The sequence below is a fragment of the Hemicordylus capensis genome, chromosome 1, assembly GCF_027244095.1.
Source record: "Hemicordylus capensis ecotype Gifberg chromosome 1, rHemCap1.1.pri, whole genome shotgun sequence".
In the NCBI taxonomy this organism is placed as follows: Eukaryota; Metazoa; Chordata; class Lepidosauria; order Squamata; family Cordylidae; genus Hemicordylus; species Hemicordylus capensis.
The window spans coordinates 58,408,957-58,422,072 of record NC_069657.1 but is presented as its reverse complement, the minus strand read 5'-3'; the positions used below and the strand labels follow the sequence as shown (position 1 = coordinate 58,422,072).

At 41.0% G+C, this 13,116-nt stretch overlaps 1 protein-coding gene across 1 annotated transcript in view; it reads left to right on the top strand.

Moving 5' to 3' along the window:
• SCFD1 (sec1 family domain containing 1) overlaps positions 1–13,116 on the top strand; it is a 93,466-nt gene that overhangs the window by 5,831 nt on the left and 74,519 nt on the right. Inside the window, exons 4-8 of the mRNA XM_053283835.1 lie at positions 605–695; positions 6,902–7,024; positions 8,170–8,257; positions 8,925–9,014; positions 10,473–10,528. Coding sequence (XP_053139810.1) covers positions 605–695; positions 6,902–7,024; positions 8,170–8,257; positions 8,925–9,014; positions 10,473–10,528 — 448 coding nt within the window. The remainder of the gene's footprint in view (positions 1–604; positions 696–6,901; positions 7,025–8,169; positions 8,258–8,924; positions 9,015–10,472; positions 10,529–13,116) is intronic.

Below are 13,116 nucleotides of genomic sequence, written 5' to 3'. Positions count from 1 at the left end.
TCAGTTCGTTATCTCTCATCCAGCCCATTACCGCCTACAGTCAGGCATTTAAGGAAGATATGCCATTTCCTGATGAGGTCACCTTGGAGAAGTAGATCTAGGTGTCATCAGCATATTGATAACACCCTGAACAAAACCTCCTGATGATCTCTTCCAGCAGTTTCATGTAGATGTTTAAGAGTATTTAGCATTTAACAAAGACTCACCTTTATGTCTGTATCAGATCACATAGGAGTTTCTGTGCATTGGGGATGTTGTATGTTGGAAATTGAGCCATAGCTCAGTGGTAGAACAGATACTTTGTAAGCAGAAGGTTCCAGGTTCAGTCCCTAACATCTCTACATAGGGAAGTGAAAGAGGCTGCTGTCTAAAACCCTGGAGAGCCACCACCAGTCAGTTGATATGATACTAAGTTAAATGGACCAATGATCATCATAAGGCAGCTTTTATGTTCTCGTATGTGCAGCCCATATGTGCTTAATGGGACTCAATCCCAATTAAGTCTGCATAGTGTGCAACCAAGGTCTTTGTTTCTGATATAGTTTTGCTTGGTTAGAGTAAGTGAGATGGTTCATAAACAAAACTGGTTTGTTTTTCTTTCCAGTCTTTTACACTCCGACCGGGACCCTATTCCAGATGTTCCAGCAATATATTTTGTAATGCCAACAGAGGAAAATATTGACAGGCTATGTCAGGTAATTTAACCTACTTAATGTCTGGTGTATGAGCTCTAAAGAAGTTGTGTTGTAACCCAGAGCTCTCAGAAAAAGTGGGCTCAGCTTTCTGCCAAATACAAATGGATGTTGGGACTGCCGCTTCCCTAGATAGCAGTTTGTGCTGAACAGCAGCAATAGGTCTCCTATCCAATGCTTGGACAGTATGTTTTGCTTCTACTTTCTGCTTATAAAATATTTTCAATACTTTACAGGAGTATGTAACATTTGTTACCTTGCCAGCAAGGACTAATGTCTTTCCCAGCAAGGAAAGACTACTTACTGTTGCTTCCATTAGTGCAGATATGTAACCCTGTGTGATTATTCCCCATACCTATCTGCAGTTTTGAAGTCTAGCTACTACCTGTCCTAGTGCCTGCCTATGAAGAACATATCAGATGTCAAAAGCTGATTTCTTTTATTCTTTTAAAAATAAAGTTCAGAAATTGAGACAATACTATCTTAATGTTTTCAAAACACATTTTTCACATGGGCGGAAATTCATCTTCTCTACTGCTGAAAGAGGACATCTCATGGGTTATGCTTCCCCGTTGCTGCAGAGGCAAGACTATGCAGATTAGTTTAGGAAGCTTTAATAGCCCTGGAAAGAATGACCCTGCCTATTTCTGCTAGTCCTGCATCTGGTCCAGGGACAGCCTTTTCTCTTCTCTCCAAAAGCCTTCTCTATTTTCATTCTTTATATGGTATTTTCCTACTTCTTTTAATGTTTTTAACTTCCTATTGACCTTCTGCCTTCCTCTTCCTTAAGAAGAAGAAAATTCCTTTACTTTTTCTCACCTTCTATCCTCCTCCTCCTCCTCCTCCTCTTTACCCTTCCTTTGGATCTAGTATGTCAGGATGCAGAGTGGTCCCAGAATTTAAAATGTCATCCTCCCTAAGGGGAAACAGAGAGATTCAAATTTTCCTCTGGAAGCACCCCGGCAGTACACCGGGCACCACAGGGCCTTTGACATTGCCTGCCGCCACTACTTTGGGCAATCTGAGGAAGTGGCCGTTGGATTTCCCACCACTAGGTTGCACGACCTGCCGTGCTCAGGGAGGTAGGAAAGGTGGAGAGTCTTCCGCAGGGAGAGATGCGGGAGTGAAGGCCCCATCCAAAGTGCACCCTTGCAGCCAGGCCTGCTCCCCCTAAGCAGTGCCAGTGGACTTAACTGTGAACACACACACACTCCAGTGGCACCTCCAGAGTTCCCTGATGTGGTGCCTCCAGGCATGGCAGACCTGGTTCCAAGACTTACTGACAAAACAGCAATCCAAGGAGGTTAACCGTAAAAAAGAGACTCATCATCTTTTTCCTCTTCATCTGAAACCCAGATTCACCAGTAATCTGAAAAGAAAGACGAACATAAAGAAAAATGGTTAAGGCATAGGCATAGTTCCCCCCATTCCTCTAAGGTCTCAGGCGATGAATCACCCAATCACCAGGCCAGGGCCACAAGCCCCTGACTTTGGGCCACAAGTCCCCGATAATACTGGGGCGGTTCCTCCCCTAGATCAACCCCTCCCAGTGGGCCCCATCATTCCAGGGGACCAGGATCTTGGAAATGGCATGAGAGGAGGCAGAATGGTTTGATGAAATTAATGAATATTTTTCTTCATCTCTGAGATTATTTATCCCTGAAGACCTTGACCATCTTCTGAGTAAGTCAATGCACACCCAGGGTTTTCAGTTGGGTACTCCCCAGGAGGAGCAATCCAATTCTAAGGAGGACCTCATGTTTGCTAAAATTAAGACCAAAGAAAAGAATTTTCTTTTCCCATAATTTCCCAGTGACATGATGAAACACGAATGGGTATCGCCTGCTATCAACAGAAAATCTTGTATGGTAGTCAATAGATTTTACAGTTTGCCTGAGGAAAACCTTAAAGTGCCTCCCACTGATGGACCTATAGTGGCCCTACTATTGAGCATGGTGCTCCCTAAAGATGGAGACACCTCCCTCAGAGATCCTTCTGATAAAAAGATAAGAGACTTCTGTTAGAAGGGCACACAAAACCTCCTCACTGGCCATTTGCTCATAAGAACAGCCCTCCTGGATCAGGCCCAAGGCTCATCTAGTCCAGTGTCCTGTTTCACACAGTGGCCCACCAGTTGCTGCTGGGAAGCCCATGGGCAAGAGTTGAGGGCATATCTTCTCTCCTGTTGCGACTACCCTGCAACTGGTATTCAGAGGCATCCTGCCTCTGAGGCTGGAGCCTATAGCCCTCAGACTAGTAGCCATTGATAGATATCTTCTCCATGAATTTATCCAAACCCCTCTTAAAGCCATCCAGGTTGTTGGCTGTCACGACATCTTGTGGCAGAGAATTCCTCAAGCTGATTATGTGTTGTGTGAAAAAGTACTTTTGTCCTGAATTTCTTGGCAATCAGTTTCATGGGATAACCCCTGGTTCTATAGTTATGCGAGAGGGAGAAAAATGTCTCTCGTATCAACTTTCTCACACCATCTGTGGCAGCATCTATTATCTCCAGATCTTCATTACTGTGGGTGGATGATTTAATTCAAGACCCACCAGAAGACCCCATACACTTCAAATAAACGTTATTAAAAATCCAAAAGATGAAGGCCTTCTCAGCTGATGCCACTATAGACTATCTGCTTCGCATCCAGGTCCACCGCTTCTACTGTGTTGGCCAGGTAGACCCTATGGTCGAAGCATTGACAGGTAGAGGCCACTTCTTGCTCCAATTTGGCATTTGTCCCTTAAGTATATTCTAAGCTATTTGGCAATCAAACTCTAAATGAACTACTCATCAAAATCAAAGATAAGAGAAAAGCCCTGCCTACAACACATAGGGATTTCTATTGGCAGAATGGAAATTTTCGGTCTGTGTCTTTTCAGGGCCCCATTCAGACCCAGGGAAAGGGACAACAGGCATGAGTGTCCAATCTGGAACAGATTTAGACCCAATTACAAGCTAACCGGACATCAGACCTTCAAGAGACAGAATAAAACTACTAGACAGCAATCCTGACTTGTGGCCTCTCTGGTTTGGAGCTGGGGGTGAGGCCTGTCACATAATACCATTCTTAAATGCTTGGGAACTTTCCACAAATGACAGATGGGTCCTTCAAACTATTCAGCACGGTTACAGAATAGAGTGTACCACTTTGTCCACAAACAGGTTTTTGTCAACCCTGCATTCACATTTGCTTATCAAGCATACAGGCCTTCTGCAAGCTATTCGCCTTTTGGAACATATAGGGGCAGTAGAACCCGTTCCTATTCAACAGCAGAGCAGAGGATTTTTTATTTTATTTTGTTCACCATGTCAAAAAAGGACAGCTCCCTTAGAGCAGTCTTGGATCTCAAGTTTCTCTGCAAATTTGTCAGGCACGAAAAGTTCAGATAGACTGAAATCAATTGTGGAATCCCTCCACCACCTAGATCAGTTGGCCTCTGTAGACCTAACCAAGGCTTATTTGCACATCCCAGTTATCTAAACAGCTGGCCATTGTGCCGCTTCAAGTATGCGGACGGTCACTACCAATACAAGGCCTTACCGTTTGGTCTATCCTCAGCACCAAGAGTCTTCACGAAGGTCATGGCACCACTCATAGCACATCCCAATGCTTCAGGGTGTCAGGATATTTGTCTATCTACACGACTTGCTCCTCAGAGCACCAGATCTGTCCTCTGATCAATCAGACCTCAGGCTTTTGCTTAAAGTATTGTCCAACCACAGGTTCTTTGTCAACCAGTCAAAGAGCCAACTTTTACCTCCCAGAGGTTACATTACCTGGGAATAATAATACACCACCCTGGACAGGTTAATCCTAACTCAAGAACACATTTAAAGGATCCTGGGCAAGAGGTTACCGCTACTTGCTTTAGCCTACCTATTGGGCCTAATGGTGGCTTCTCCAGTGGGCAGAAACATCTGGATGCAGTAGATTGGGCCAGGTTCCACCTGTGCCCACTCCAGTGGTTCTTACTCCCTTACCAGAATGTGATAGCACTAAAATCCCAAATGAGAATTCTCCAATACATGACAGCAACACTTTATGCAATTACACGTCTAACATTTCCTCAGGAGAGCTACACTTCAGCACACGGTGCTCCGAGCGCTACAAGGCTCTCCATTGGAGCCCATCCACTCCATTCTGCTCCACCTTCTGTCTCACAAACTGGCCTTCTTCGTAGCCATAACCTCTGCCAGAAGGGTGACCGAACTACAGGCTTTATCAGTAAATAGGCATCTCTGTATAATCTTCCCGGACTCAGTAAGACTGATACCTGATCCATCATCTGTACCTAAGGTGCCGTCTGTATTTCACAGGTCCCAGAACACTATATTGTCTTCTCCTTGTCCCAAACCTTCACATCCGTAGGAGTGGGCATGGCACAAGCTAAGTTTTAGACGGTGCTTAAAGGACGTTTGGAGGTGTGCCAGACTTCAGATGCATTATTTGTGTTATATCTTCCCACTTCCATGGGCTAAAAGGTCTTGAGGTCCACTATAGCAAGGTGGATTAAAGCATGCATTTCCCTGGCACACGAGACTCTAAACCTATCAACACCACTGCATATCTTGGCTCACTCAACTAGGGAGGTGGCAGTAGCAATGGCAGCTTTTTCCACCAACGCTCCTCTGTCAGAGATTTGTAAGGCAGCTACATGGTTATCCCCATCTACCTTTACAAAGCACTAGAAGATGGACTCGCATGCTTTGTTGAAACAACAGTTGATAGATGAGTGCTGCAACATGTACTCCCTCAGCAGTAGTCAACGGATGCTTCCCACCCAGGCTCATCAGCTGTAGCATGCCCCACAAGATGTTGTCTTTCAGCAGTAGGGAAAGCAGCATTGGTTACTTACTGTGAAGGCTTCTTCCTGCTGCTGAATATGAGAACATCTTGTTCCACCCACTTGGGCTGTCTGGGTCTACTTCGAGGACTGCCTAGTTTCTCTAAATTACTGTACCTTAACGTTATTTTCTACATCTGTATTTTCTATTCTCTGTTATTTCTACTTGGTTACTCTCAGAACTGGGCAGGGTTATCTTTCCTAGGGCTGGCTGGCTGGCTGGCTGGCTATCTATCTATCTATCTATCATATTTTTATACTGCCTGATATGTACATTTCTAGATAGTTTACAAAATTTAATATAGTTAAAATCAACACAGATTAAAATACATGAAACAATAAAAAGTAGCATAAAACAATTATTAAAACAAATTATTATAATTAATTCTAATTAAAAGCCTGTGAGAACAGATGAGTCTTGAGGGTCTTCCTGAAAACAAACAGAAGGAGATGCTCTTCAGGGAACATATTCCAAAGCCCCGGGGGGCAGCTACATAGAAAGCCCAGTCCTGGGTTGCCACGGAATGAGCCAGTAGCAGCTGTAACCAGATCTCTCCAGAAGACCGTAACAAGCAGCAGAGTTCATGACAAAGGAGGCGCTCCCTTAAATACCTTGGATCCAAGCCATTAAAGCTTCCTAAAATAAACTGTTAAAGCTTCCTAAACTAATGTGTGTTGTCCTGACTCTGGAGCAATGGGGAAGTATAACCCATGAGATGTCCTAATATCCAGCAGCAGGATGAAGCCTTCACAGTAAGTAACCAATGCTCATTTTCTCTGGGGATATTATAACTCAGAATTTCTCATCAATAAAATAAGCTGACCACATAGGGCTCTCAGCTTGTTCCACTGTTATGGCTAACAGGAAAATGAGGAAAGGGATGCCTAACCGCTGCTTAAGGGTACTGCAGTCACATGCTCCTGGCGGTTGGGTGTCACGAGGAGCTAATGAATTCTATCCGAAGCATGGTCTGCGCAGGCGCAGAACCCAGTCATTATGGATGTATGGAACCACTATCCAGATCTTTATCCTAGAATAGTTCTGATACAACATTTCATAACTGAGAGATTGTTCCTGTAGTAATTTCTGATGGCATATACCAGTGAAAGCAGTTGGTGCTTTCCCTCCCAGTAGCTCCCCCCCCCCCCCGCCATGTCAAGTTTAATTACTTTTAGCCATGAGGGGTAGCCATCTCTGAACAAGCCCAGAAATATATATTGGGCAATGCTAATATGTCACACAATCCTCCTTGTATTAAACTGTATCAGTTATAATGATGTATAGTAAAGGCATTCATTTTTAAAGCATTCTTGTTAGCTTAACATCTCCTGTGTGCTAACATTATTATTTTTTTCAGGATCTTAGAAATCAACTTTATGAATCTTATTATTTAAATTTTATTTCTGCTATTTCAAGAAGTAAACTGGAAGATATTGCAAATGCTGCTCTGGGTGCCAGTGCAGTAACACAAGTGGCTAAGGTACAGTGTGCCAGTTACTTAATACAAGAGTCTTCATTATTGAATCCCTTATAGTGAAGTTAATGATGAAGCTATGTCATCATAATAATGCAAAGGTGGTTATTATCAATAATATTTATATACCCTTTTACAACAACAACAGTTAAAGCAGTATACAAAACAAAACCCATATAGCATAACAAAAGGCATGAGAAGATGGTTTCCTATCCAAAAGCTATTTGCAGTCTAAAAAGAAACATAAGGGAGATACCAGCAACAGCCAATAGGAGAGATTCTATGCTGGGTTTAATAGCACAGTTATTTCCCCCTGTACTAAATATTAAAAAAAACCCACCTTCTTTGCCCAATTAGTAGGATTGCATGTGCATCTCAAGAATTTATTGGCAGCCATCTTGCATCATGGTTGTGTGTACTGGTTATTTAAAACATGAATTGCAACAGTTATTAATTTAACAGCTTCTTCCTCAAAATGTGTAACTTAAGCTATAACTTTAAAATGTAAACTGCCTTGAGTGCTTTGGGGAAACATGGTGTATACAATGTAGTTGTTTGTTTCCTATTTCAGACTGATTAGTTTTTAATACGGGCACTCCCCAGCTTACAAACGACCCATACTTACAAACAAAGCTCCATGGCATATTAAATTAATGAAGTCTCCAACTTACAAACACCAGCCCACACATACAAACAAGTCATCCCTCATAAGAACTATATGTGTTCTGAGTTATGAACATCCAATTTACAAACTTTTGGAGCACAACTTGTTTGTAGTTGTTTACTCCCTGTACATGCATATAAATGTAGATGTATATTTTAATAATATATGTTACGTAACATAATTCAGATAACTTGGGTGGCTTTGATTGATTGATTGATTACATTTGTAGGCTGCCCCATCCAAAGGCTCTGGGAGGTGCACAACAAGTTTAAAAAGACATAAAAAACAAACACCATTTAAAACACACTGATTAAAACAATATAAAAACAATTCAAAACCATTTAAAACCAATTAATATACTTAAAAACAATTTAAAGTTTTATTCACTTTAATGTCAAGGGGAGAGCACATGTATAAGTTCATATTTAAAAACTCATTATTGTACAAAGAGCTACTAAATTTGATTGATTTTTGTCTTAATTTATAGGTTTTTGACCAATATCTTAATTTCATTACCTTGGAAGATGATATGTTTGTATTGTGCAATCAAAATAAAGAGCTTGTTTCATATCGTGGTAGGTGGATTATTCTAAAAACAAATATTTAATGCCTAGTTTATAATTTTTGTGTGTACAAAAATGTGTTCATTTTGATGTGGAGCTTTACTACCAAAAGCTGCCTAATTCTCAAGGAATTCTCCCCAAATTACCACTAATCATATTGATTTGTTATCTACATTTATGATTGAAATGATAATAGATTAGGAAAATAAGTGGACAGTCCTTATTTCTGTCTAGCCATAGAATCTTGTTGTTGCCTTATTGAGATATTAAACAAGACACATTTGTTCTCCCAGGCTTTTAATTAGGTACTGTTTTAATAGTTTGTATTTAATAGTTTTAATGTTTTAAATTTTAAATTGTAATGTTTTAACCTTTTTATTTGTTGCTTTTATTGTATTGTAAACTGCCCAGAGACTTGCGTTTTGGGCAGTATACAAATATGTTAGATAGATAGATAAACATACTTTTCACATCCGGATAAGAAGCATGAATAGAGATTCTTAACTTGTTTTGATCTTTTAGTGTTGACAATGTAGAATTTTGCACCTTTCATTTTAAACAAAGAGTTCTAAGTTGTCATTCTAAACAACAACAACTTAGAACTCTGTTTAAAATGAAAGGTGCAAAATGTATAACTTGTGCTAACTTAAATGTCCCCCCACCCCCTTTGGTATTATAGCCATTAACAGACCTGATATAACAGACACTGAAATGGAGACCATTATGGACACAATTGTTGACAGCCTTTTCTGTTTTTTTGTTACACTTGGTGAGTATTAAGGATTTTTTTAAAAAAATTACATTTCTGTAAGGAAAATGGCAAAAACACTTCTATGCATTCTGAGGGAGGAAGACACTAAAGGACTCTTCCTCCCCTAAAGATCCTGTGCATAACATTTTCTCCTCTTTTGCAAACCAGTATCAAAGTCTGATTTAATGTTAACCATGCTCAGTATTTCTGCAGATGCTATTCTGCACCTTGGTTAATTCTGAAAATGGGAGGGGAATTCACATGGAAACAAGGAGAGGTGGTGTTAAAGCCAATGCCTAAAAGACTCAGAAATGTTAAATCTGCACCAAATAAAACCTTTTAACAGAAGGATCTTCTTAATGAATAAAAGTTAAGGCTCTGTCGAACAGAACAGAATAAAATGATTGTATCTGTAGAAATATTTGATAGTTTGAATGAAAGGAGCTTTTACTCTCTGTGTGTGTCTACACACACACACACAAATTAGGAAGTTAGTAAGGTCATTCATACGACCAAAATCCCTGATGGCTAGAGAGATAGAGAGGGCTGGAGGGAAGGCAGGAGTATACCCACCTTCCCCCACACGATCCTCTTGCTCCCATTGCCTTTGTAGGTAGCCTGAGAATTCACGTGATTGGGAGCACCTGTAGAAGGACACGCTCATACCCTTCTACCTGGGTAATAGCCATGGGGAAATTCCTGAGCTACCCAGTGGGACACCCCAGATAGGCCTGTTTGTATGAACAGCCTAATAGGTTGTACCCAAGCTCCAGCTGCCTTCATTTGTGCTATTTAGCGCAAGGGAGGGATGTGCTATTTAGCCCAAGGGGAGGATATAATTTACACAGATTATCCCTTTCTAATCCTCTAAAATCACAGACCTTGTGTGAGCACTAGATAAGGCAAGCAGCATGTAGATTCATTCAAATGAAGCCATTAGTTTAACCTGCAAATTTATCATAACTGATGATCTGGCACAAGCTGTGACATTTTAAGCTGTGACTTTAAGAAATGTATGTCAGTGGGCTGGTCCAGGCATAATGTAGAGCCAGGATTCCATTCCACCTTCCTGTGATGTGTCTAGCACACACATGCCCCCCTCCCCACCTTTGTATATGAGAGTTGGCAGAAGTCTGTTTCTGGTTTTTTTTTAAAAGCCAGAATTGCTTATCAGGATCAAGCAATCCTGACTTATGTCATGTATTGGGTCCAATGGGAAAACTCTGAAACACACTGAACAGATTATGAGATGGCTAGCTAATGTCTGTGAAACATGACATTGGCCAGCCTGCCTTAAGATAATTTCTGAGTGTCTATTTCAATGTGATAACATTTTGTTTATACATATGGCCTGTGTTTCTTTCATACTGTTTTTATGAAAGGCATTCTGTAATATACAATATGAAACATCTCTGTTTTAACATATTCTTGGCTTTATGACAGATTTACCCAAGAGCAATTTTTATTTATTAATAGGAGCTATTCCAATAATCAGATGTTCAAGGGGAACAGCAGCAGAAATGGTGGCAGTGGTGAGTTGTGAAATATAATACACTAAAGTCGCACTTGGCAATCGGAGATAACAGAGCAGAAGCACTATGGTGATTGGGCAGTGGGGATTTCCATATGCAGATAGGGAAGAGGAGAGAGCGAGCAGGGAGCGAGCGAGTAAGTCGTGGGGAGGGGCGAGTGAGCGGCAGGGAAGGGGCGAGTGACCGGGCGAGCGGCGAGGAGGGGGCAACTGAAAGTGGGTGCACAGACACAGAGCAATAAAACAGGGCTGTGGCAGGGAACAAGGAGAGCAACAGAGTTCTAGAGCACAGATGCTCTGTGCGGGTTCAGCTAGTCCAAATTAATTCTTGATGTAAATATGATGGTCTGCATTGTATAGAAGGCATTACTGATTAACAGAAAATCAGTCAGACCATTGTTTTTACAAAGTCATGTTGCAAAAGAGAGGACTAACTATAGATCTCCACAGTCTTGATGATGTCACATGCAGGTCCAAAGCCAAGAAGACACTTCTGAGAAATTTTCTATCTAATTTCCTCATCTGTGCAAATGTGATGCCATGTTCTATAAAATAAGGGAGTGAGGCATACTTAGATTTCTTTCCTGCAATATTTGAATGGCTTGGGTGTGTTGAAGAATATTGTTTTAGCTTCAGCTTATGGTAGCAACTTGTCCATTTTCACTGAAAGCTTGAATTTGGTCTCTTGGCATCTGGAAACGCATATCACTCAAGAAAATAATGATGGGTTATTGAACGAGGTAGCAAGCATGAATTGTCCCCTTTGCTAAGCAGGGGACAATTGGTCTTCTGGTTTGCATTTGACTACATATGAGCACTGTAAGATATTTCCCTTAGAGAATGGAGCTGCTCTGGGAAGAGCACTTGCATGCAGATGGTTCCAAGTGCCTTCCCTGGCATCTCCAAGATAGGGCTGAGAGAGACTCCTGCTTGCAATCTTGAAGAAGCTGCTGCCAGTCTGTGCAGACAATACTGAACTAGATGGTCCAATGGCCCTACTAAATATTTGTTACTGTAAATTGCCATAACAAGTGAAATAAAAGTTACTGAAACAAAAATATTCCAATTTTTGCCTGTATTAAAAAGTAAGCTTATAAAACAATCATTTTATAAAGGTAAAACTCTTCCAAAACTGTTTAAAGTATAAAATATAAATGAATTTATTGTGTTGGATGCAGAGTTGCATTAGCAGAAGTCAACTTAGACTACAGGGCTTTTCTACCCCCTCCCTAATGAATTAAAACAAAAACTGAGGTCTGGGGGACCTTTTTGGAGGAAGGGGAGGAGTCTTTTACAAGGATAGTCATGAAACAAAAGAACAGGTCCCTTTATGATTGTTAACTGTTTAGAAACAAACTCACTGGGTGACTCTGGGCCAGTGAAGTATCTCTCAGCCTAACCTACCTTATAGGGTTGTTATTAGGATAAACAAAACATGTACACCACTCTGGGCTCCTTGGAGGAAGAGCAGGATATAAATGTAAAATAATTTATTATTATTATTATTATTATTATTATTATTATTATTATTATTATTAACAACAACAACAACAACAACAACAGGAAACTGGATAGGAATAAACTGACGATTTTCATAATTGAGAGAAGTAAGAAGTGGGGTCCCCCAAGTATCTGTATTGAGACTGGTGCTTTTAACTTGCTCATAAATGCTCTGGAATTAGGGGTAAACAGTGAGGTGGCAAAGCTTGTAGATGATATCAACGTATTCATAATTGTGGAAACCAAACCAGATTGTGAAGAGTTTCAAAAGGATTTCTTCAGGTTGAATGGGCACCAAAATGATAAATGCAGTTCAGTGTGAATACATGGTGAAGTGATGCACAATGGAGCGAAATATTCCCAGCTGCACATATACCACTATTTGACAATGACATCAGTTTAGATGGCTTTAAAAGGGGTTTAGACAAATTCATGGAGGGCAAGTCCATCAGTGGTTACTAGTCTTGATTACGATTTGCTGCATTTAGGTTCAGAGGCAATGTGCCTCTCAATACCAGCTGCAGGAGACCAGTGACAATAAGTGGTATGCCTTAATTTCCTGCTTCTGGACTTCCAAGAGGCATGTGGTTGACCGACTAAATAGGCCTTCTTTGATTAAGCAAGGCTTTTCTTATGAGTGGGCTTGTGCATGCATATCCTTGGCTCCAGATCTAATGGAGGGGAAGTAGTCTTGCTGCAGGTGGTGGAGAGCCTGTTTACCCCTTTAAAAAAGAAAAAAGGAACATGTGTAGTCTGGTGGTAGAGGAATGAGAGCACACATCTTTAAAAGTGAGAAAAATGCAAAGAATATAAGGTTAAGAAATGGTGGGACATGGCTGTGGGGAAGGGAGCCATCTTGCTTTAGAGACGGCCGTGTGTCTGTCGGTGGTGTTATCGGCAGTATCCCACAATGTGTCCTTGATATTCACTGTTATATCAATTGTAATGGAAGTGTTAGCTGAGCAGAGAATTTTATGTGATCAGCAACACTAAATTGTAGTTTGAACCAGTGTTCACTCTAACAGGGATTCCCAGATGTTGTTGACTACAATGCTCATAATCCTCAAGCAAAAGCCATTGCAGCTGAGG